Source organism: Castor canadensis, chromosome 10 (assembly GCF_047511655.1).
Source record: "Castor canadensis chromosome 10, mCasCan1.hap1v2, whole genome shotgun sequence".
NCBI classification, from domain to species: domain Eukaryota; kingdom Metazoa; phylum Chordata; class Mammalia; order Rodentia; family Castoridae; genus Castor; species Castor canadensis.
This window is the reverse complement of record NC_133395.1, coordinates 130614376-130638130: the sequence shown is the minus strand read 5'-3', so window position 1 is coordinate 130638130 and position 23755 is coordinate 130614376. Positions and strand designations below refer to the sequence as shown.

General features: G+C 39.3%; 1 protein-coding gene across 1 annotated transcript in view; it reads left to right on the top strand.

The window, feature by feature from the left end:
• Positions 1-23755, top strand: part of Pdzrn3 (PDZ domain containing ring finger 3) — a 226661-nt gene that overhangs the window by 18138 nt on the left and 184768 nt on the right. The window contains exon 3 of the mRNA XM_074044249.1: positions 3366-3473. Within this exon, the coding sequence (XP_073900350.1) occupies positions 3366-3473 (108 nt within the window). The remainder of the gene's footprint in view (positions 1-3365; positions 3474-23755) is intronic.

Genomic DNA, 23755 nt, shown 5'->3' with positions numbered 1-23755 from the left:
CTCACCAGGGGTGAAGTGCCAGGTCCAGCCTCACTGGGAATACATTTCTTACTTGTGCATAGCAAAGAGCGCATTTCTGCTTCTCATTTTCCTTTTTTTTTTTTAAAAAAAGGACTTAAGTACAAGCCAGACCTGATTTTTGTTGCTTTGTTACGTGTTCTCAGTTGATGTGGTCTTTTTTGGAAGAACTGCATGCATGTCCTCCAGGGGAAAATTTAATTCCTCTTGGATGTATCTGCCATAGTGTTTTTTTTTTTAAACTTGTTCTGATTAGCATAAATAGCATATTGAAATCTAAATGCATTCTACACTATTGCCTGGAAAATCTGGCAGGTCGTTGAATACATAGTAAAAAAGCCAAGATGAGCAACAATGCACATGCAGCACTGTTAGTACTGGAAGTCGAATGCAAAACAAATGATGTGTGCATTTCCCAAGAAGTCCTGTTAGATGCTTGGATGTGTGGTGAAATAGTCCAGCCCAGGGTTCTGATAAAAGGTTTGTCATTGCATGATGCGGTATGGAATGCTCTCAACAAACCCACATCATTCATTTGTTAGTTTCTCATGACCCTAAAGAAGCAATGGCCAGTGTACATCAGATGTTTCACTTAAGCCTGCAGGAAGTATACTTTAATGCCAGGTACCCCTGGGATGAAACAATCTCTTTCTTTTTTTTTTTTTTTTTACTCAAGCCAGCAAAACAAAATAAATCCCATCATGTTAGTTCACCTTGATAAATCGCTTTGACTTAGAATGTGTTCGGAGAATAGCCAAACAAACTAAGAATAAAGAGATGTCTTCTCAAAGAAAAATCTAGCTTTCAAAAATGGGTGTGATTTGGTATTTTGATTTTCATGCATCCTGTTTTCTGTCCTCACTCCTCCTCACTACTGTCTTTACCTAAATTCTAGTTTTTGGTTTTACTTGCTCCTTTCTGATATTTCATGGAACTTTCTAGCACTGTCTTAGAATAATTACTTATATATAGTATACTATTTTGTAAAATAAACCAAAGCCAAAATCTCATTCCCTGTCTCTCTCATCCTTTGCAGCCAAGAAATACAAAGTAGTTAAATCAAAAGAAGTACAGATTTTTATTTTTAAATTTGACATTCGTATCATCTCTTAGGAAGCTCAAAGTTGCTCCTAAATCATCTGTGATCTAATGAGACTCTACAAGTTTCTCTTTTGGAATATTGTGTAGGAGTTTTCCTGTTGGGAAAGACAGAGCATGTGCAAAAGAATTGCTCTAGCTTTGATATGAAACCAAGATAGGCCACTTCTTAGTTGTGTGGCCTTAACTTATTCTCTCTGAGTTGCAGGTTCTTTTATCCGTGGGATGGATAATGATAGAAGTTACTGCTTGTGGTTATTGTGATGATTGAACAATACACATAGAACACTCACTATGTACCTGATGCCTAGTGTGTTCTCAGTAAATAGACACTGTTGTACCACTTTGTACTTAAATTTGAGGTGTGCCTGTAGGGAAGTATCCAGGTGTGTTGGGACTAGTGTGTGAATAAAGGTGCTGTGAGAGAGAAAGGAGGTACACAGATACCCAGCCAGAGGCAGGGTTAGTGCTCAGGAAGCTGGTGCAGAGCTCTGTGATGCTAGGCAGGGATGTCTTTTGAGGATAGCTGAGCTAGCACAGCACCCACAGCACCCCTGACCTCTCTCTTGGAAGACTGTTGATGGAATCCAGATGGCAGTAAGAGGCACATCTTTGTCATGTGGGGATAAATGTTGGGAAAAGCACTTAATGTTCATTTTAGGTTGTGATTTGGGTTTCCTCTGATGAATCGTGTAAATATATATATATATATATATATATTATGTACATACATATATATGTGTGTATATATATGTACATATATATATTATGTACATACATATGTATAGACACATAGAGAGAAAGAGAGAGAGAGAGAGAGAAATGGATGGCGATGCAAGGAAGGGAAGAGAGGAAGAGGACAGAAGGATGCATTTTCTCCACCTTAGTTACTGTTGCTGCATTTGCAGGGTTAGATTGGACCACTTTCAAAGTCAGCCTTACCCTCTACATTATGGGGGGGCGGTTGCTGTTTAAAGAGGAAAATGTTAGATTTTCATAGTTATTTTTGACAGTGGTATTTCTACACATTTATATGCAGTATAAGTATTGTTAAAATAGATCTTCATATGGCATTATGGGAAGGAATTTACACTGATGATAGATTTTGGAGTTTTGGTGGAATATCCTGAGCTTACTTTTCAAATGACTTTGTTTGGAAACAACACATGCTTGTGCTATTTAATTTAAAAATCCATCTGTTAATCACTGGAGATTTAATCCAAAACTTGGAGAGGGTTCATCACAGTGCTGTTTGGAAAGAAGCTGGGAGGGTTTTTATGAGTGCGTTAGAGCCTTTTGATTTTAAGGAAGGGAGGGAGTTTAAGCAGTGAGCTTTCTTCTTTCTCAGAAAGTTTCAGTCCTGAGGTTTAATTCAAAGATCTTTAAAGAGATATGAGGAAGTTGCAGATCAAAATTTATTAGGGTTGGAATGGTGGTGGTAAGCTTTTCTGATGCATATCAGAGCAAAAGCTTAATGATACTCTGATACTGGCAAGCTTAATAATACTCTGTGCAGTGAGGATATGGAACAATAATTCAGCACTATTTATCATTGCACATCTTTGACCCAACAGCTGTAATTGCTAGGGATTTTCCCTAGGTGTACACTAGCAAAGACGTTTCAAAATCTAGGCAGGAGGCTGTTACCTGTCACACCATTGCCATTAGAATGGCAACAACAGGAAACAGTGCTCATTCTCCATATGGTAGCACACTTCAAGAAGTGGGGTAGCATTGGGTGGAGCAGCTCAGTTCAGTCCCCAGCACTACCAGATAATGAAGGAAGAAAGGAAAGGATGGATGGACAGACAGAAGGAAGGGAGGAGGGAAGGAAGACCTGTGTAATTGGTGATAGAAAATCTCCACAGTTTCTGTAGTTAAGTGAGAGCCAAGGGCAATGGAGAAGCCTTGGCACAATCCCACATATGTCACATATTCAGAAAAGTGATAAACTAAAATATTTTTGAGAGGACACATAAACTCAAATAGATGCTGTACAGGGGAGTAAGAATGATGGGTTAAGAATAGCAGGCACTTAGTATTTTCTGACTTTGGCTCAGGTGTGAAGTATTTGACCATGAGGATGTGTGTTAACTCTAGTCTGAAACAGAAATTAGCAGAAACAAACAGCTTTTAGCCTGTTGCCACTTTTGACAAGCAAGGGTCAATGACTGTTTTGAGAGTGTAAGTTTTTTTTCCATCCCCAACTTCATGCTTAGCATTCATGTCTGTGTTTTTTTAACCCAAAGGACAATCAAGATGGATCGTCCAGTGAAGGAATCTTTGTATCCAAAATAGTTGACAGTGGGCCTGCAGCCAAAGAAGGAGGCCTGCAAATTCATGACAGGATTATTGAGGTATGTGAACACTGGCCAGTGTCTTTGAATAGGCCGAATGCCATCCCGCCTTCGTCTGGCTCACAGCAAACTGTTTGGTTGGGGAGGGAGGTCTTAAGTGGTGGATGGCTGGGCAGGAGGCACACTTCTCCAATCGTGTGGGACAAGATTGAGTGTTGATTGCCTTGGTGTTGAGTTTTTGTTAAATGTAGAGAAGCTGGATTATGAGTGGCATGTTCACGATTTGGCTTCTTTCATGCAGACTTGCATCTGTTTTGTATGCTTCAGTTACAGCTTTGTGCAAAAACACTGGAGGGTTGTATGTTAGTTAGAACCAGATGAACAGTCCCTGTTGTACAAATTGCGACTGTTTATATGGGTTACCAGGGTACAATTGTGTCAGCCTTGGAGTCATTCTTATGTCCTCAGAGCTCACAGATCATATATTTCTACACAGGCACTGCTGTCTGTTTTGTCTGACCTCTTTGCTATTTGCCTGTTGTATGACTTGCTCATCCAGAGGAATGCAGGCCCGAGGTTGGTGGTAGGATTCACTCTATCATCATCTCCCTTTTCACTTCCAGTTCTTCATGCATTCATGCCTTCAAACTTTCCTACAGAAGGCGTATAGATTGGTGCTGAAGGGAGTAGCTCTCTCAGCCCTACCTTGGGGCACTTTGGAATAGGGTTACGTAATGTTCTGGCATGGTTTGAGTGCCTAAAAGGGAGTGAATTGGGTTTTGCCTCTTTACATGGGCTCTTTTTGCAAAGTTTGATATACAAAACTATTTTTTCCCAGTCTGATTTAATGGGTACATCCGTGGGCTAAATTGTTGGCTGTGCTATAAATATGAGCCTCCAAGATGATATCATAGATCCTGTTAAACTCACTCATGGACCATCTCCATAATACAGTGCATTCAATAAGAAACCAGAAAAACAGCCCTGATACCAGTGGGTGTTTGTTGTTCCAGACACATTTGTGAAGCGTCTGTATTTCCTGAGTATTTTCATGACCCACTTTGAAACTTTGGCCCAAGTGGGAGCTTACCATGAGCTAAACCATAAGCAAAGTTCACATCACTCACTGGCATGAGGCCAGACGCTCCTCCTGGGGAAAACAGCGTCAAGAAGACAGAGAACAAAGTCTCAATTTTCCAGTCTCGTGTGGATGAACTGTGCAGTGTGCAATACAGTCATTTACATTTGCAGGAAAATACACAGTTAAATCTCACAGGGAACTGAAAGTGAATGAGTTAAGGCATAAGAACCATTCCTCTGAAGGAGCAGGCAGTGTGGTCACTTACATATGAAACAGATACTTCATTTTGTCATATGGACCATATTAATAGTGCCACATCCCCTTTGACCTTCAGAGGGGTCCTTAAAAGTGGAGTTCTTCTTGCCTTGTGCCTTAGGATCAATCTTTGTAGTTCCCAGGTCAGGAGAGTGGATTTTCCCTAAGAGGAATTTTTTTGGGCAAGAGCCATTTCCTAAGAATCAAATGCATTACTTGCTGTCTGTTTTTTTGAGAGTGAATACATTTTCTGAGACTATTGTTCAAAAAAGATAAGTACAGCCTCTGTTGCCAAGGGTTTGGTGGAACAGCCAGTTTCTCTAAGTAATGGAATTTCATTGCTCTTATGTTTTGCAAATGAGAAATCTACAGCTGGGCAGGATTTTCTCTTGGCAGAGGATGGTCTGTATTTGAAATGTTCAGTACGGTTTCTGGTAAGTCACATTCCCCTTTTGGACACTATGTAAAATATTAATCATGTCCCAGTGTTGAGATGGAAAGGAGGATGATCACAATAGAGAAAGGATACATGTGTAATTACAATTGACACACCGTGCCCTTCTCAGTCAAATTCTAATCTTTTTTGACATGATACCATGATTCCCGTGACTGGAAATACGTTCTCTGGTTCACCTCAGCTGTGTTGGAGTTTATTACCAGGGGGCATGAATTTGATTACTTTATGTGTGTGCGTGTGTGCATGCATGTGTGTGTGTGTGTGTGTGTGTGTGTGTGTGTGTGTGTGTTTCATCACTGGGAAAAGTCAGAGGCTTTCCGGTTTTGCACCAAGTACCTCCCTTTTTAAGGGAGTGAGCAAATTACCACCAGATCTTCACCATCAGAACTTTATTTCTTGCAAAAGGGTGCCTGATTAAATCCAGAGAGACAGCTTGAGTATTGTCCTGTTGCAGAGTGACTGTGATCTGCCTGGGGTCTGTTTTCTGAAACCAGAACAGTGTCCTCAGCCACATCAGAGCTTGACCGACTATCCCTTGACACTCTCTGTTTTTTACAATAAGTATTTTGAAATGTCACCAATACTGTCATAAAATGGAACTCACCAAAATATGTGCACATATATACCTGCAGAATTGTGAAGTTATAGACTACAATAGGAAAATAAAAGGAAGATAATTTGTAGTAAAGTGTGTGTGTTGGTGCCTAAGTACTTGGGCACAGTGACTTTAAGAGACATGTGGATGCTGTGAGATGATTGTGCCTCTGTGTGGCCACTTGCAGGGAATCAGAAGTGGTGCTGGTAGCCCAGGGCATTGTTGTCCACATCACAAGTTTCCATAGCAGTGAACAGGTCACGGTCAAATTCCAGTGCAACAAAGTGCCATCTTCCTTGACTTTTATAGGAGTTGCATTCCTGGAAATGTGTGTGTGTGTGTGTGTGTGTGTGTGTCACGAAGTACATTCAATGTTGTGTAACCAACACCACCATCCATCTCCAGAACTTTCTCATCCTCTGCACTTGAAGCTCTGCATCCATTGAATATTAACCTTGCCCACTTCACAGCATTCTAGAAAACACCATTCTATTTCCTGTCTGTATAAATTTGATTTATGAATAGAATCGTACAGTAATGACTGTTTTGTGACTGGCTGGTTTCACTTAGCATTTTGTCATCAAGGTACATACATGCGGTAACAACCCATGTTCTAATTACCTTCCTCTTCAGGGCTGAGTAATATTCTGTTGTCTGTATGTGTACTACATTTTGTTTATCCATTCAGTTACTGATGGACTTTTGGATTTCCCCCACCTTGGATGATATGAACAAATTTGTTTTGAACATGGATATGTAATCTATTTAAACTCCAAAAAAATCCTTTGTGTTTATATATAAAATGGAGTGAGAGTCTTATGTGTGGGTATGAAAAGGTTGTTTTAGCTTCATGAATACCTGGTGGGATAGGTGGAGGTTGTGCTGAAAGCAGAGTAATTCTTCTGCATCAGACTCTGCATTTTAGGACTTCTGTTATCCTGGATGAGGGAGAGAAATGCTCCCAGAGACTTATAAAATGTCCACTGGGCAGTGATGAGGCACCATTGAGAATGGTACAGATTTGTACTATTGCAGATCCAGGAGATGGAATCTGAGCTGCTTAGGAACAGAGTTGTCAACACCCCTCTCTTCCTGGACTGCCTAAGTGACAGCCATCATGGAAGTCCCTGCCTGGGTGTTCCCAAGGCCTGATATGAAAGCATGAGCTAGCCTGTCCTGGAGCTGTGGTGTTGGGGCCTGTTAGGTTAAGTGCCCTCCTAAACCTGTGTGGCTGTAGGAGTCCAGGATATCCACTGGTATTTGTGTCTTCATTTACTGTGGGTCTGGGTGGACAGAATGTCATCCCATCTCACATCTGGTACGCAGCAAGTTCTCACTTATTCAGTGTTCCTGATTTTTTGTATTGCCCCTGTACCCCCCATATTCACAGCTAACCCTAGGCTGTTTTTGTTTTTTTTTTTTACAACTTCTGACCCTACCTTGGATTGCATATACTCAGTTCCTGTTAAGAAAACTAAATGTAAGTTCCTCTCTAGTATCGTTTAGCCCTCATTTTAAACCATCACGACCACAGTGGTTTTAGTTTCCTGCCTTGAAGCCTACCTTCTGAGCTGGCTGTTAAAGACAGCACGACTCTTACTTATACTTTAACACCTGCAGGCTTCGTAAAGGAGCTGTGTCTTACTCTTTTGAACAGTTTGAGAACTTTGGGAGAATCTTTCCAGTGCCCAAAGTGCTGGTGAGCCAAACTAAAGCCAGTTTCTTCACAAATATAATACCTTTCTCTGTGGACACAAAAGTCTACTCCAGACAACACCTTTTAAACTTTTGACCTCTGTCATTTCAACATGTTCCCATTTTGAGCATTTTCCTACTTTTTGTTGCAACAAAGATGTTTTACATTCATCTTCTACTTTCTTTGCCCCTCTTCTGGAATCGAGCATTTTTTCCAGGTAACTGTAGCTCCATTTACTAGATAAACAGAAAAACAGGTGCTAGGGTACTCTTATGATTGGGGCTCCATTGCTTCCAGGCTCCCTTAGCAAAATGTAAATGTGTACTCATCAAAGCACTTACACACACCAGTGACTCAACCTCTCTATTTCTGCATCCATCCTTATACATGCTTTGAAAACTATTCCTATATCAATAACCCCAGTTCTAGTCCAAGTCCACATGGTTATGTTATTCTTCCTCTTTCTAGATTTGTAATTCCTAGAAGAGTACCTTTGGAAATAGTGATCAGTGTGCTTTTTTCCTTTGAATCAAAACTCCAATCTTTGCTTAGATATTACCAGAGAACTAAAACTCTGGTGAAAATTATTTAAAACGCTTTCATTTTATTTTTTAATTTGATTTTAGAGAAAAATAATTCTGTTCACCAAAGGGATTTTTTTATTATACTTTTCATTAGAGGAGTAAGGAAAGCTCTGTAATTTTTGTGTAACTACCTACAGGAAACTTGTTATTCCCAAACAGACGCAAGTATGCATAATCCATTTTTTTGGGTAATGTTATACCTGTTCTCAACCACAGTAACTGATCCCTATTGACCATATTGCATTCAACAGAGGAGTATGATGAATTCAGTGACGGTTAAGAAAAAACCAAACAAAAAAAAGGTAAAAAGCTAGCCACTAGCCAGTATGGTGGTTCAGGCCTGTAATCCCAGCACTCAGCTGGCTGAAGCAGGAGGATAATTAGTTCAAGGACAGCCTGAGCTTCATATTAAGATCCCATCTCAATCAAAAGGAAGGAAACATACAAAATAAGTAAAACTTACTCTTGTTAATTTGAAATGTTTCCTTAGTTACCCAATGATTTTGTTTTGATGAGAGAGTCTTGGTATAATTGGAGCTGTGTTGAGAAGAGCCTTTGCCAGCTGCAAAATAAGCAGATTCTGGAGACCAGTTGTTAGTAGAGGGCTCTGACTCCTTATTTCACCAGATTTGTTTGGTTGACAGTGAATCAACCATGACTGGACTGAGTGGCGATGAGTATGGTGACTGTTTAGTGATGTTTACATGGGCCTAAGGGAGGAGGGGTTACATTTTGGCTGTGTACAGTATATGCAATCTCTGGTGGACTCACTTAAATGACATTTTTGGAACTGTTGCACTGTCATCTGGAAGTAAGGAGTCTCTTCTCCTTGTTGTAGTTGTGTACTCAACACTAATGAACCAGTCCATCTTTTTGGTCTTCAAATGCAAAATAAACTGGACACCTGCACAGTATTTCCTCCTGCACTGTTTTTCACCACCTTTATTGCTTTCACTTTATCATAACACCTGACACTGCAGCAACAGAGGACTCCAACAAGATTCTGTAATGTTTCTCTAAAATGTGGCTGACCTTAGCCTTAGAAGGACCATGTTGGGGTGAGAACAGTCCTGTGCATTCCATCAGGAGATGCAGACTGAAATCGCTACCCAGAAATTCATACTGTGGTCCTGGTATCCTGAATGTTGAGCCTCGATTTCTTCATCTCTAAAATGGGAAGAGTGTTTCCTATTGGTCTTTCCTACCTATCAGGCTTTCTAGGTGAATCAATGAGATAATGGTGGTCAAGGGATTTTTGAGAAATGTGAAGAGTTGTTATTTTAAAGTAAAATTTTGGTATGGGATACAAAAAGATAGCAAGAGTCTTTCCGAAGCCTGTTTTGTTCTTATGAATTTCAGTAAGAATGTGGTGCTGCCATTGGAGCGTTGAGAACACCTAGAACTATTTCAGGAAGACATGCTTTCCAGAATTAACAACATGACCATTTAAGACTAAATATTCCCTCCTTACTCCATGATTGCCTTGTAAAAAAAAACCTCAAGTATTAATCTCTTTCTGATGACTGCACATAGCTCATTGTACTGCTGAATGGGCTTTGTTATTTTTTACTATTGTTTTATTTTATTATTTTGCTATCAAAACCAGACTTCCAAATGGACATCTTTGTAACATCCGCCACTCCATATCAATCAGATCAACATAAAAATTAAATGGAAAATTGGTCATATAATCCAAATATTGTTTATTTTAAGACATTTATATATATTAACTTCTGTATAGGAAAAATAGTCTGAGTTTATAAACATTTTATAGTTATTACAGTTATTTTGTATGATGGAATTAAGGGGGACTTTAAATATTTACAATCACATTTCTGTAACTATCCTTAGAGTTCTCCAAAGGGAGTATATATTTTCTTTTTTATAATGCAGAAAAGAGAAAAGGTAAGTTAGCAGTTTCTTTTGAATTTTAAATACCACACAGCTGACTCTTGCTTGTAGATTTCCTTTTAAAAATTACACAACATGGGGTTTGGATGTGGCTTAGGGATAGAGCACTTGCTGAGCCTTCACAAGGCCCTGGTTTCAATCCCTAGCACCACATTAAAAAAAAAAAAGAAAAAATCATTCTCGTTTGTACAGCGCAGAGCACTGGCACCAGGTGTGGCATCTGTCTCCTCTCAAACTCCTCAGTTTGTTGTTTGCCTTGGGCAGATCGCTCTCCTGTCCTGTGCCCCGTGATCAGTTTACTTCCTGCTGAGGCTGTGTACTGTAATGGGAATGCTGACTGCCCTGAAGTTTTGACTCTATCTCACAGTCATCTTTGAAAAAGAGTTAGTTAGATCACAAATCATCTTAAAATCAACATGTGATTTTAAATCAGAAGTAACTGTGTCCCCATTACATATTTCAAGTGAAGACTAGGTCAAAGTATTAAATCTTGGGTAATGTCCTGAGGACAGCAAAACAACACAGCAAACCCTTGACAACATCCCAGATAAAATGCCTTTTATATGAAGACATCTTTCCACATGAGATCTGTATAGTTAGCTTTAAATATTGGTGCTCACAGAGCAACAATCCTTACCTGTTTGTTAAAAAGGTAAGTTTTTGTCCTTCCGTCTGTTGCAATAAGACAGAAAGAGACAGATGTATAGATGTATTTTTATGGAATCTGGTAAGTGTGTTTGGGATGGTGTGACTTACATGACAAAATGTTAAGTGTATGTAAAACAAGTTTTGGGGGAAATCCTTTAAAGCAGTAGATAGATGTAGTTATGAAAACTAACACTAAGCACAGTGCCTATGGAATAGGGTGTTAGGGTTCCGGGGTGTGAGGAAAAAGTGTTGACAATCAGCATTGTTCCTGGGAACTGGAATTAGAAGACACCAGGATAGAATGGCAGCTATGAGCACTCATTTGCAATTATGCCACTTTCCCTGGGCAGACTTGAGCTGAGTGCCTCGTGATTTCTCCTAATGAGGATTAATGATTCCGCGGGATCTGCTGGTGTGAGGCAGCTGGCATAGAGTTAGTCTGCCACACTGAGTGCCACTCCATGGAGACCTCTGACTTCCCCTGCCTTTGTCTGTTTTGGTAGTCATGAACTGTGCTTAGCCTGGGGCCCACCCCTTCTGAGAGGTGGTGCTCCCTGCTGCCTTTCTGGCTGTTTTGATTCTCTTCTTTCTGTCTTTTCATCACTTCCTTTTTTTTCCTGCTTTTCTTAGGAGGTCTTTTGACAGCTCTAAGGAGTCAGGAAAGCCCAAAGCCTTGAGAGAGTTTGGGTTCATAGCAAACTCCACAGCTCTCCAAAGAAAAATTCCAGGCAACTTTTAAAAATTAGCAGAATGTTTACTTTTTGTATTTTAATATTTGGAGGAACTCGGGTAGGACAAAATCAAAGCAATCACTAATCAGGGGAGTTTTTGTTCTGTTCATAGAATGATCTTTGCTAGGAAATATATTTCCAGACACTTCAACTTCAGAATTCATTAGCTAGATATCTCCAAACTGTATCTAAACATGGTTAGGTGTTGATTTAAAAATAAGCAGACATGAATTACATAGAGTGCTCCCAAGGTTATAGATTCAACACCTTCATGAATTCATATGAGAACAGTGGCAAAGCCACCATGAGCAACTTCGTGTTCACTTGCTGGATGTGTATTGAGTACTACAAGGTAGGTCAGGATATGTAGGGAGTTAGTATGAGTGCCCTGGCTCTGGGAAGTTTACATGTGAGACGTATGCATGGAGGAAGATAATGACACTGGTTATTTAGAAGGGCATTTAGTGTAGAAAGCTCCATGGACTCTGGTATCAGATCAGCTTTTGAAGTCTAGTTCTACCATTGTTAGCTTCGTAACCTTGGACAAGCTTCCTATCTCTTTTGCAAAATGTATAAAGTATTACTTCATTTGGAAAGTTGCCACGATAAAATATTGCATGTGTCTGAATACTGTAAACTTAGTCCCAGAACAAATGCTCACCAGGAGTGATTAGTTACGCTGTGTTGTTTCCTGTAGGTCTTTAGAGGTGGGGCTGGAGAGGCCTTCCAGCCAGCCAGTGCTTCGTTGATGGGCTGTATGGCAGAGTTTCATAAACCTGAAATTACAGTTGTGAATAGGCCATTCTAATTTGGTTTAGTCTTCTTTTTGAAATTAGTGACCCTGTGAATCTGGATTGAGTAAGAGCTGCCACTTCCTAAGGCCATATAAATCACGATAATTGATCAATCAGGAGTAATTCCTAATTTATGTCTTCGTGTGAACAGCATGGTAATTCATTGCACGTGTGCTGACTTAAGTGTTCTAAAAATAAAGTGAAACAATTGCACGTTCAATATCGGCTATTTTAAAAGTGCCAGGACATATTAGCATTTCCCTTTTGACACTGGCTCCTGAGGGATATTGGGATTTTCTTAAATTTCTGAAGAGTTTGTATTTCTTTAGCAAAATATCTTCTTAAGCTTGCAAGTTACATTTAATTTATTTTTAGGGTAACATTTTCTTATATAGGCAGTAATGCAGTGCAGCAATGTAGAAAAGTTGGAAAATGCAATAAAGATGAAAATAGGAAAGCCTTCTTGATACTAAGATCATCATGACAAAAAGCTTTATCATTTCAATCATGTAGAAGGGGATACAGTGGCTTATATGCTGCTATCTGAGGAGGCATGGAAGTTGTATGGGGAACACATAATATTTCTATTACTTGCTTGAAACTCAAAGTTAAGTGAAATGGGAGAAGCTCAACGAAACAAGATTAAGTAAGATTTTGCTGCAGTGTCGTTATTCAATTCCTGGTGGTTGAGATATCTGAACAGTCAGGGTGCTATGAGAAGCTTTGGGGAGATAGAATTAACATAGATGGGATGGGGTCTTGGATTTGATGATGGTGAGGTATAGAAGAGAACTCAAGCAATAAAATTTTTTCAGTGAAATCTTGAAACTTCTTCGTGCTGTCCATGGAATGACATCATCATTTTTTTGATTATTAAAAAGGTGAATTTGAGAGCTAGTAAAATAGAACTCTTTCCCTTTTCCTTTTAAGGGACTCCTGGTGACACAGCCAGTGTTGTTGAAGTTTGTAATGTCACCGTTCCATTGCTGTAACCAGCACTTTGCTGGAGGATTCATTTCCTTTGGTATATGAAAAAGTACAAAGAAACATGACCAACCCAGGAAGGATGCTAAATGCTGCCTTCCGTGGAATTACAAGGAAAGCTTCCCTTAACCTTGGCTTTGCATTTTAGTCGAGTTCCAAGCTGCACTTTTGTATTTATTTTGATGTAGTGTTTTGACAAGTAAGATTTTTTCTGACTGCCTAGAGTTGCAGAGCTTACAAAAAATGTGTGTGTGTAACGCTACATATGTACATCCCTGTGAATCCATGCAGGGATGGGCATGCCTGCACGCACAGCCTTTTTTTGGCTTCACATGAGTAACTTGTGTGATTTTTGCCTTCAGTTTGTATCAGTCACTTATTAGAGACCCAAGATCAATTGGATGATTGAGCTTTTTGAATATAAGCCTTGTTTACACTGTGTTAGAAAGGAAAGGAGAATCTTTGGGAGTAAGGATATATTGTGTAAAGTGAAGGCAAGAAATCTTTGCTTTGATCATGTGACTTAATTGCCTAGGGAATCCTAGGCAGAGGTACGTTTAAGTTAACTTGCTTGGTACAGTGAGTAACTCAGAAGTGACAGCCCAGCATCTCCTCTGGCAAATTTACAAGATTTAACAGAGTGCAAGGGGATTACACTGATTTCGAGACAGTGTAAGGAAGTGGTTGTTATCTTTATTGAAATGGTAGGCATCTTCCTTTTCTCCTTTAGTTTGTTTGAAAATTGTATCCATATCAAGTAAATTCTGGTGTTTTGCCATGATGCAGAGATTAAAGTCAGTCAGTAACATGAGCTGTGGGTGGCCCTTCCTGATAATACATCCCCATTTGAACTTAGAATAAGAAGAGAGAAATCCAATGTGAAATGCTTCTTTTCATGCTGAACCAGCTTCAGCTTTAGAGCTGAACACTAAACTTCCGAAGATTATGCAAAAGAGGAAATTAGTCCTTGAGCTATATCATGACGCAGGAGAGAAAGTCCACCTTCGTCCAGGGACTGTCACAGAGTGAGGGATGGCCAGTTAACCTGGTTAGCATTTCCCACTCATCTGCAAACCTAAACAAGTTGTTCCTCAGGCCTTAGCCAGTCATATACCACCTGCTCGCTTTTTCCACCACCTGTTTTGCTAAATACTTAACATTTTTCTTAAAGCAACATTCTTTCAAATTTATTTTAAAAGGAAGCGGATATTCATGACCATAAAGCGGAAGCCATTCTCATTTGCTGTAAATAGAAGATAATGGTAAAAATAAATATGAGAAAACATACTAGATTTAAGCTTTCCCAGGACTGTAATTCCTCAAGTCTTACTTTCTTTTTAAGATCCAAATTATTTTATGGCATTAGAAATCAGGATGGTGACTGGGAGCAACCTCCAGGGGAGCTTTTCGGAGAGCATCCCATTCTGTTCTGAGTCTGGGCAGTGGATTGAGGGGTTCACACAGGAGGAGAAATGCTTAAAGATGTTCACTTTCTGCAAGTCTCTTACACTCAAAGTTTATTTCTAAAAATGGCACTGTGACCATTTAGCCTCACATCGAATTTGTTCATTAGGTAGAACTGGATGGATTGGAGAGGGACAGCAGAATGGCTTGCTCATGGTGTCAGTCAAAATCCTTAATAGAATAGCCCAGAGGCACCAAAATAATGTCAGTGGGAACTGCATAAAATAATGCAGAGCCCTCTGACTTCACTGTGTCTGTGGCTGCCACTACCAGCCTCAGCTAAATCCTTTGTGTCTCTACTTTGGTTTGTTTGGTAGAAGAAGAAGGAGCCTTTGGTGTTAGAATCCACCTCAGGGAGGGAGAATCCTTTCATTGTTAAAGAAACTCAGAGTCGGAAAGGTAAATATGTGAGGTTCATAGGCCAGAAATTAGGAAATTCCTCTTTCTGAAGCAGTTTAGATTTTCTTTCTGTCTTTCTTTCTTTCTTTCTCTTTCTTTTCTTTTTTATTGTTGTTGTTGTACTAGGGATTGAGTTCAGTTGAATTCAGGGCCTCTGTTGCTTGACAGGCAGGTGCTGTGCCACTTGAGCTATGTTCCCAGCCCTTTTCTGTTGCTAGTTTTTGAGATAGGGGCTTGCTTTATGTCTGGGCCAGATTGGACCATGATCCATCTATTTGTGCTTTCTCATATAGCTGGGATAACAAGCATGTATAACTGTACCTAGCCATTGGTTGAGATGGGTCTTGCAGCTTTTTGCCCTGGCTGGCCTTGAACTGAGATTCTTCCCATCTCCACTTGCCTCCTCATCTCTAGCTTCCCTGGTGAGGAATACAGGTGTGAGCCATGATGCCTGGATTGTTTTTATAGATTTTTGAGAAACTGTATTATCTGCATGCATTACAGTTGTAGGTATTTAGCATAAGTACATTTTTTCAATTAGTGCAGCCCAAATGTAGATAGAAGTACAACTCAAACCACTCCTCATACCAGACTGCTTTCACAAGCAAAAACAATCTCCAGCTGTTTTGGTGCTGACCTATAGCAAGAAATATGACTTACATATGACCCAGGGCAGCTCTTAAAAATGTGAGCAAAACTGTTTTATGTGCATAAAAATGGAAACGAGCTTCACGGGAGAGATTTTCCTTACTGCAAGCCATGCAGTCTGATAATTTCTATTTTATTCATTTTCTTTTAATGCTGTCTGCCACCCACTAAACTAATTTTATGGCTCACTAAAGGGCAGTGGTGTGCCCCCCACCCGTCTGAGATGTTTTGTTTTGGAAGATAGACCTATATCCTGGAGTCTGCCAGGTCTTCTAATGGCAACTCTGAGAACCAACCTGTAGCCTAAAGGATGGATTCAGATTTTATATTAATCAAAAATAAGACTATATTCATAAAAATAAACACCTGTCAGCTTTCTACTTATGCCCTTCCTGCCTGAGGCAAAATTCATGGGCTCTGCATGCTACCAACAGATGGATGAAATTAGCAAATAGGTGATGATGGAGTTGCATCATCATGGATGTACCACAGGGATCTGGATCTGAACAGAGCTGTCATTAGCTGAGCACCTCTAGAAGTGCAGTCTCAGGTCCTGCCCTTGACCTAATGGATTTTATATTTCCTATGTGCATAGAAGTTCAGAAAACAGTGGTTTACAATTCATTCTTTTCATGAATCTTTACCCATTAATGATGTATTTTCTTTCTCTTTTTTTTTTTTTTTTGACTGTGCTAGGGTTTCAAGTATGTCCTTCAAGGAGAGCAGGTGCTCTACTACTTGAGCCAAGCCTGTAGCCCTTAATGTATTTTCTTAACATTTATTAAATCCTTCCCTTTCACTGGCTCCTTTGTAACTATAAAAAAAAACTTAAATGTGACCTATCTTAAAAAAATAAAATTCACATACTCACAAAACAGCAATTAAAAACAAAACAAAACAAAAAACCCTACATTCAGCCTTCAGAAACCTAAGTTGTTTCTACATGTGGACCTTTGGTGTGCAAGGTAATGTCTTCTCTCCTAGAGATTTGGGATAGACTAACGTTCAACGTGGATACTTTGGGCACATGTGCTGTGTTGCAGTTTAGAAGCTATTGGAAAATTTATAACCCATACCTGTATGGTGGACTCATACAGACCCTGTGATGAGGTGGCCTTGTGATGTTTGCAGCATGTTGGGGAACATGCTTAAGTGTGTAAGCACCTGAGGACAGGGCCACATTGACTGGGCTCTGTATATCCCATATTCCTAGAACCTAGCACCAGCCTGGTGAAGAGTAGCTTATTGTTTGCCTGACTTAGACTTTTAAGTCACCTGATTAACTTCTGAGAGTAAAACAGCAGGCAATCTAACATTAGAAGCGTTCAAGGCAGGTGACAGTATGTCATGAGGCCTGAAAGACATATGATACTTTGACAACACCTCCTACAGACAGGTGGAATCCACCAGCTGTCCATACAGGAATAGCAACAGGTTAAAATAGATCTCTCTCTTGGTGCCAGGAAGAATTCTGGAGCACAGAGTTCCTTTATTTGGAAGCATGAGAGAGAATGGACTTACCAGAGAGAAATCATGAAGAAGTGCTAATTCTGCTTTAAAAGTATAGAAACATAATGGCATCAGAAGACAATCAGAAGTTCAAGTTGTAGTATACAATGTTGGGCTTTATAAACTAAACTTTAAAGAAAGAACTATGATATTTTCATGAATTCCAGTCTTTATCGTCTAAGTCAACATTTTTCTTAATCCTGTTTAACAATAAGATCCAGAAAAATGTGTTATTTCTTTCTATGAGATTCTTTAACATTTGAGCATTTTGCTCATGAAGCTGTAGGCTATGCCACCATTTTGACAAATATTTAATGTTGGTCACCTTCTTCCTTGACTTGGATCTTCTTGTCAGAGCCAGGTTTAAGAACATAAGATCAATAGCACATAACTGTTGCTATTGGCCATTTTTGCTCACTTCTGTTTTGGGTGTGCCATTTTCCTCAGTGTAAGTTTAGCCACTATTTGTCACCACAGATTTTTTCAAACACATTCCAGGAAATCATTCCTTTGCAGAGCTCCCAGTGAAGTGATAAACCACAGTGGAACTTTCTGAAGGCTTCTCTGAGGATGGGAATGACAATGAAAACATTAAAGAAGGTCCTTGGGAAACAGCATTCATGACTTCTCACCACTAGACATACCTCAGGAGGAATTTGATAAGTGAGATGATGTTAGAAACCTGCGATAGTAAACAGATTTATTTTTCCTTTTTACTGTTATCTGTCTACCAAAATGTCTGAGATTTGTGTTTGCTGCTGAACTAGTAAAAAAAAAAAGGTAACAAATGAAAATAGATGAATGTCCTCATAGAATGAACATTAAGTTGAGCAAAACGTAAATCAATGTTTTGAAGTGTTAAAATAAAAATGTTTTAATAGACATTTCCTAATGTGTATATTAATGTTCCTTACAAAAACTCTTCAAAACTTGAACTCCTAAGCTTTACACTAATAAAACTAATACAGAATAACTACCTTAGGTTTTCCTTTAAATACATCATACAAGAAAGAAAGCTAAAATTGTTTAGACATAGTGGGACATTTGTCATTCAACTTAAGGTTGAAATGTTCTCTCTCAAATGTGAGACAGCCTAGGCCTCACATTAAGATGGTTTATTTGGGGAAAAAATGTTTTCTGGAGTACAGATTTAAAAAACGGAGCATTTTCTCTGTCCTTAGGGGTATGTGATGGAAAAATTCATTCAAATGGACTTTAAGGATAGAGGCCAGTTCTCTGTGCAACATGTGTGGTGATTTGAGTGCACGGAAGGTAGTGTTTTGCTTTTCTTGCTGTCCTAACAAGAATATGCAGAATGATGGGCTGCACTGTGGCGTTTGCGTTTACTTTAGAGAGGCTGCCTTGGAATGACATTGTTTCAAGATGTCCCCCCTGTGGCATTACAACCTATGCCAGAGTATCTGCTGTAAGTGATGGTAACAAACAAACAAACTACGAAAGGGCTTAATAATAATAAAACTTGCCTTTTCCCCAAATAAGTTTTTATTTGTTTATTTTTATTATTTATTTCTTTTTGTGCTGCTGGGATTTGAGCTCAGAACCTTGTGCTTGATAGGCAACTGCTCTCCTACTTGAGTCATGCCCCAGCCCAGTTTTCATTTATTTTCTTATGCACACCACATATGTATATATACACACACACACACACACACACACACCATTAATTGAGCACACCGTTAGCCATTTCCCATTGGGACACAATGTGTTTGTTTTTAGTGCTCAAGTTCAATTCCATAGTGAAAAGAGTCTTTCTTTACCTCATTTACAGGGTGAAAGTGATTCTTTTTTATTTTTTAATTCCTTCCTGTTTTGTCTTCCTTCCTAACTCAACCCCCGTGGCACCTGAAGTTCACATGCCATCATGAAGATGCTTCTGTACCAAAGATGCCAGATTCTGCTCGTGAAGAGCACTGAAGCAGAAGTCTTGAGTTATGAACAGAGTGCTTCTTTTCTTTCTTTTTTTCTTCTCTCATATACCACACCAGACAGAGGGAATGTCCTGGCCCTATCAGAGAGAGAAAAGAATGGGGCTAGCGTTGGAAGTGAGAGCATAAGGCTAATTGGGGGTGATTTAATATTACAGACCACCTAGGAGACAGAGGTGGAACTTGAGATTTTTTTAGACTTTTAGGGAAACTGAAATGCCCTTTTGATTTAATTTAGAAGAGTCCTGAATGTGGTGATACACATATTGCTGAATGATTCTGGAAACGGGTATGACGTTAGGGTCACCTATATGTTTAATAAGCTGGTCACTGGATTCTGTCACTTGAACCCAATGTGCGAGAGTTCGTTCCATCATAAGCAGATGAGATATTCAGTCACGAGCGTCATTTACTGAGCACCTCAGGAACCAGTGAGTGTATACGTAGGAAGCTCAGGCAGTAGAGTTAGCTATCCTCCTGTGTTTCTCCATGTCATCCTCCCCACCATCCTGCAATAGCTGGTAGTCTTGTTCAAGTGACACCACTGGCTAAGTCCGGCTAAGTCTCTCATTAGGTCACATAACTGGCCATTGAAAGTGACAGGATCCAAGTCACATCTGACTCTACTTTGCTTTATGCACATTTCTTCCCAGCCAGACACCAGTGGCATGCTAGTGAAGCCTCAGTAAGTGCACAGACATGTTAAGAGGTCTCTCCTTTTGGGTATATACACCCAAATACAGACAGTACCATTATAAAAATATATAACCAAGATGGCATGGTAGGGCATGCCTGCAGTCCCAGCTACCAGGAGACTGAGGCAGGAAGATGACTTGAGCCTAGGCAACATTGTGGGACCCTATCTCAAAACAAAACACCATAGAATCAATTATGTGTAGAATATAAATTTTGTTTTCAGAAGCTAGTCAGTGTATGAATAGGAAATAATGAGGAATTATAAGCAGCATTCTGGTAGCTACCCCTAACTTGAAGGGTGGAAGGAGTCAATGCTGAGACCATTTTATGATACTCAGTTCTCTTTCATTAAAGAAAATGTTTAGTGGATGTACCACTCCCCAAAGTTATATTTTGTGCAGTTCCCAAAATCATTGAAATAATAGAAATTTTTAAATGGAAATGACAAATCTCCACCTACCTTCCTGTCCTTCTTATGCCCTGAGATGAGCAGTGAGCAGCGTGGTGCAGGGACTGCCACACTCTTCTCTATGATCACGAAAAACAGAAACCGTGTGGGTTCACATGGGGTGTCAGCTTTTACTTTACTCTCTCTCTTTTTTTATTTTTTTGTCAGTACTGGGATTTGAACTCAGGGCCTTGTGTTTGCTCTATGGCTTGAGCCACGCCCCCAATCCTTTTTACCTTAAGTTTTTTTTTTTGGCCTGAGCCAACCTGGACCGTGATCCTTCCACTTAGGCCTCCAGCCACACCTAGTTTATTGATTGAGGTGGGATGGGATCCTGCTCTTTCCTTTTCTTTCTTTGGCCTAGGCTGGCCTTGAACCAGGATCCTCCCAATCTCTTCCTCCTGAGTAGCTGAGATTATAGGTGTGAACCATTACATCTGGCCTCTCTTTACTTGTTTTGATCATCATCTTACACAGATGTAATCCTACCATTGTCAGTTTCCAACATGCTTTCTTTAACAATGTATCATGCCGATTCTTCCAGTAAGTGCAGAAGTAACTCATTGGTCTGAAGAAGTACACCTATCCACACTTTTTATCATGTAGCTATGACTCCAGCTTATTCAGTGAAATGTTTAGTGACCTACCCTTAAATTATTTTGCATTTTTGATACTTTGAAACAGTACTGTAACAATATTCCTGCAGCTATTTCCTGTATTCCTGGGACTTGGAATCCAAGAAGTTGAGTATATACTATAAATTAATATAATTTAAAAATTATTTTACACAGAAAACAGGTATTTATAATCAGAAATAAAATACCAATAGCTAAATGAGCACACAGTCACACTCACACATACATACCCACACAAATTTTGAGACTGGTTATTGAAAGTCTGTGTATTAATTCTACACATTAATGGGTGACATTTCCATCCTTGCATATAGCATGCATTGATCATGTCCACCCTCCCTCCTGCCCTCTCCTCCTCTTTGAAGGGAGCCCCTTCAAAGTCCCTAGGCATCTCTCTTCTACTTTCATCTTGCCTTTGTTGTTTCCTCACATGAGGGAAAACATTGATACTTGTTTCTCTGCGTCTGACTTATTGATTCAGTGTATGTCCTTCAGTTCCATCCATTGGCCTGCAAATGACAAGGTTTCATTTGCCTTTGCAGCTGATTAATACTCCAGTGTGTGTATATGTACCACATTGTCTTTGTACGTCCATCTGTTGAAAGGCACCTAGGCTGCTCCATATCTTGGCTTTTGTGAGTAGTGCTTGATAAGCATGGGTGTGCAGATGTCTCTTTTGTATGCTGACTTCATTTCCTTTGGCTGTATACTCAAGAGTGGTAAACTGGATCATATGGTAGATCTATTTTCAGTTTTTTCAGGAACCTCCATACTGTTTTCTGTAGTGATTTTACTAATTTTCATTCCCACCAGCAGTGTAAGTGTTCCTTTTGCTCTACATCTTCATCAGCATTTATTATATTTTGTAGTAGTCATCCTAATTATTGTTTTTATAACAGTCTAACTGGGATAAGATGGACTGTTACTGTCGTTTTGATTTGCATTTCCCCGCTGGCTAAAAATGTGGAGTATTTTTCATGTATTTGGCCGTTTGTGTTTCTTCTTTTGCAAAATGTCTGGTCGGGCACCAGTGGCTTACACCTGTAATCCTAGCTATTTGGGAGACTTAGATCAGGAGGAACACAGTTTGAGGCCAGCCTGGGTAAATAGTTTGCAAGACCACATCTCCAAAATAACAAGAGCAAAATGGACTGGAGGAGTGGTGCAAGTGATAGAGAGCCTGCTTTGCAAGAATGAATTCAAATCCCAGTCCTACACAAAAAAAGAAATGTCTAAATCAGATCTTCTACCCATTTTTTATTTGGTTACTTTTTTTTCAGTTTTGAGTTGTTTATATATTCTGATTAATTTTCTGTCAGATAAATAGCTGGTAAAGATTTTATTTTTTTAGCATTCTGTAGGCTGTCTGTTTACTCTGTCAATTGTTCTTTGGCTGTGCAGTAGCTTTTAAATCTAATGGAATTCTATTTGTCAATTCTTGTTTTCTGAGCTATTGGAGTCTTACTTAGGAAATCATTGCACCAATATCTCAAATTGTTTCTTGCATGTTTTCTTCTAGTAATTTCAAAGTTTCAGGTTTTACATTAAGGTCTTTGATCCATTTTGAGTTGACTTTTTTATACTGGGTGAGAGATAGGGGTCTATTTTCTTTCTTCAGCAAATAGATAACACAGAGTTCCCAGTATGATCTGTTGAAGAGGTAGTCCTTTCTCCAGTGTAGCTTTTGTCACCTTTGTCGGGAATCATTTGTCTGAAAATGTGTGAATTTATTTCTGTATCCTCTATTCTGTTCCATTGGTCTACATTCTATTTTTATACCAATTGTCTGAGGTTTGGATTTAGAAATCAGGTGAAACAAAGGCTCCAGCATTGCTCTCTTTGCTGAGGATCGCTTTGGCTGTTTGGGGTCTTCTGTGTATTCATATGTATTTAGGATGTTTTTTTTTTTTTCTTGTTCTGTAAAGATTATCATGGGCAGTTTGATAGAGATTGCATGGAATGTGTAGATCAGTTTAGGTAGTAGCGCCATTTTAACAATATTGATTCTCCCAATCCATGAATGTGGGAAGTCTTTCCATCTTTTAGTGTCTTTTTCAGTTTCTGTGTTCATTGTTTTGTAATTTTCATTGTGGGGATCTTTCATATTCTTAGGTTTATTCCTAGATACTTTATTTATTTGAGGGGTCTCTTGTAAATGGGATTTCTTTCTCAGTGAGTTCATTATTGGTATATAGAAAATATACCAATGTCATTTGGTATCTTTAGTACAAACTTATGTCAATTTAGCATCCTGCTACTTTACTGAATTTATTCATTAAATGTGCAGGTCTTTTGGTAAAGACTTTTGTGTTTTCTATGTATCGAATCACCTTATAAGAATGGGAAAATTCTTCCTTTCCTATTTGTATACTTTTTATTTCTTTATCTTGCTACTTGTTGAACATTAATTCTATTCAAAAGGGTTGAACCCTAAAGACTTAATCTGTCCTAAAGGTCCCGCCTCTTAATACCATCACGTTGGGGCTTGAGATAACAAACATACGAGTTTGGGGGGACCCCAACGTTCAGAACATAGCAGGGACCTTCAGAAGTCAGTGTAACCTCAAAAATTTTTGTCTTCAAATTTTACTGAGTTAATTTTCAAAATCTAGGAAATGGAGCTAGAAGGAACTGTGTTTAACCATGTAGTTGTCCTTTGGCAAACAAGTTCCCATGTAAGTTTTTCATTTTGTTCATGAATGGAGAAAAAAATGCTGTACTCCTACCCAAGCAGAAAGGGTAAGGGAGGCAGGTTTCTCCAAGGCAGACTTAGATTTTTGGCTGCTGTTATCTTTTACATAAATAAGACTCCTGTAGATCTTTAAGGTACTGACTTTTAAGACTTCACCCATAAAAATGCA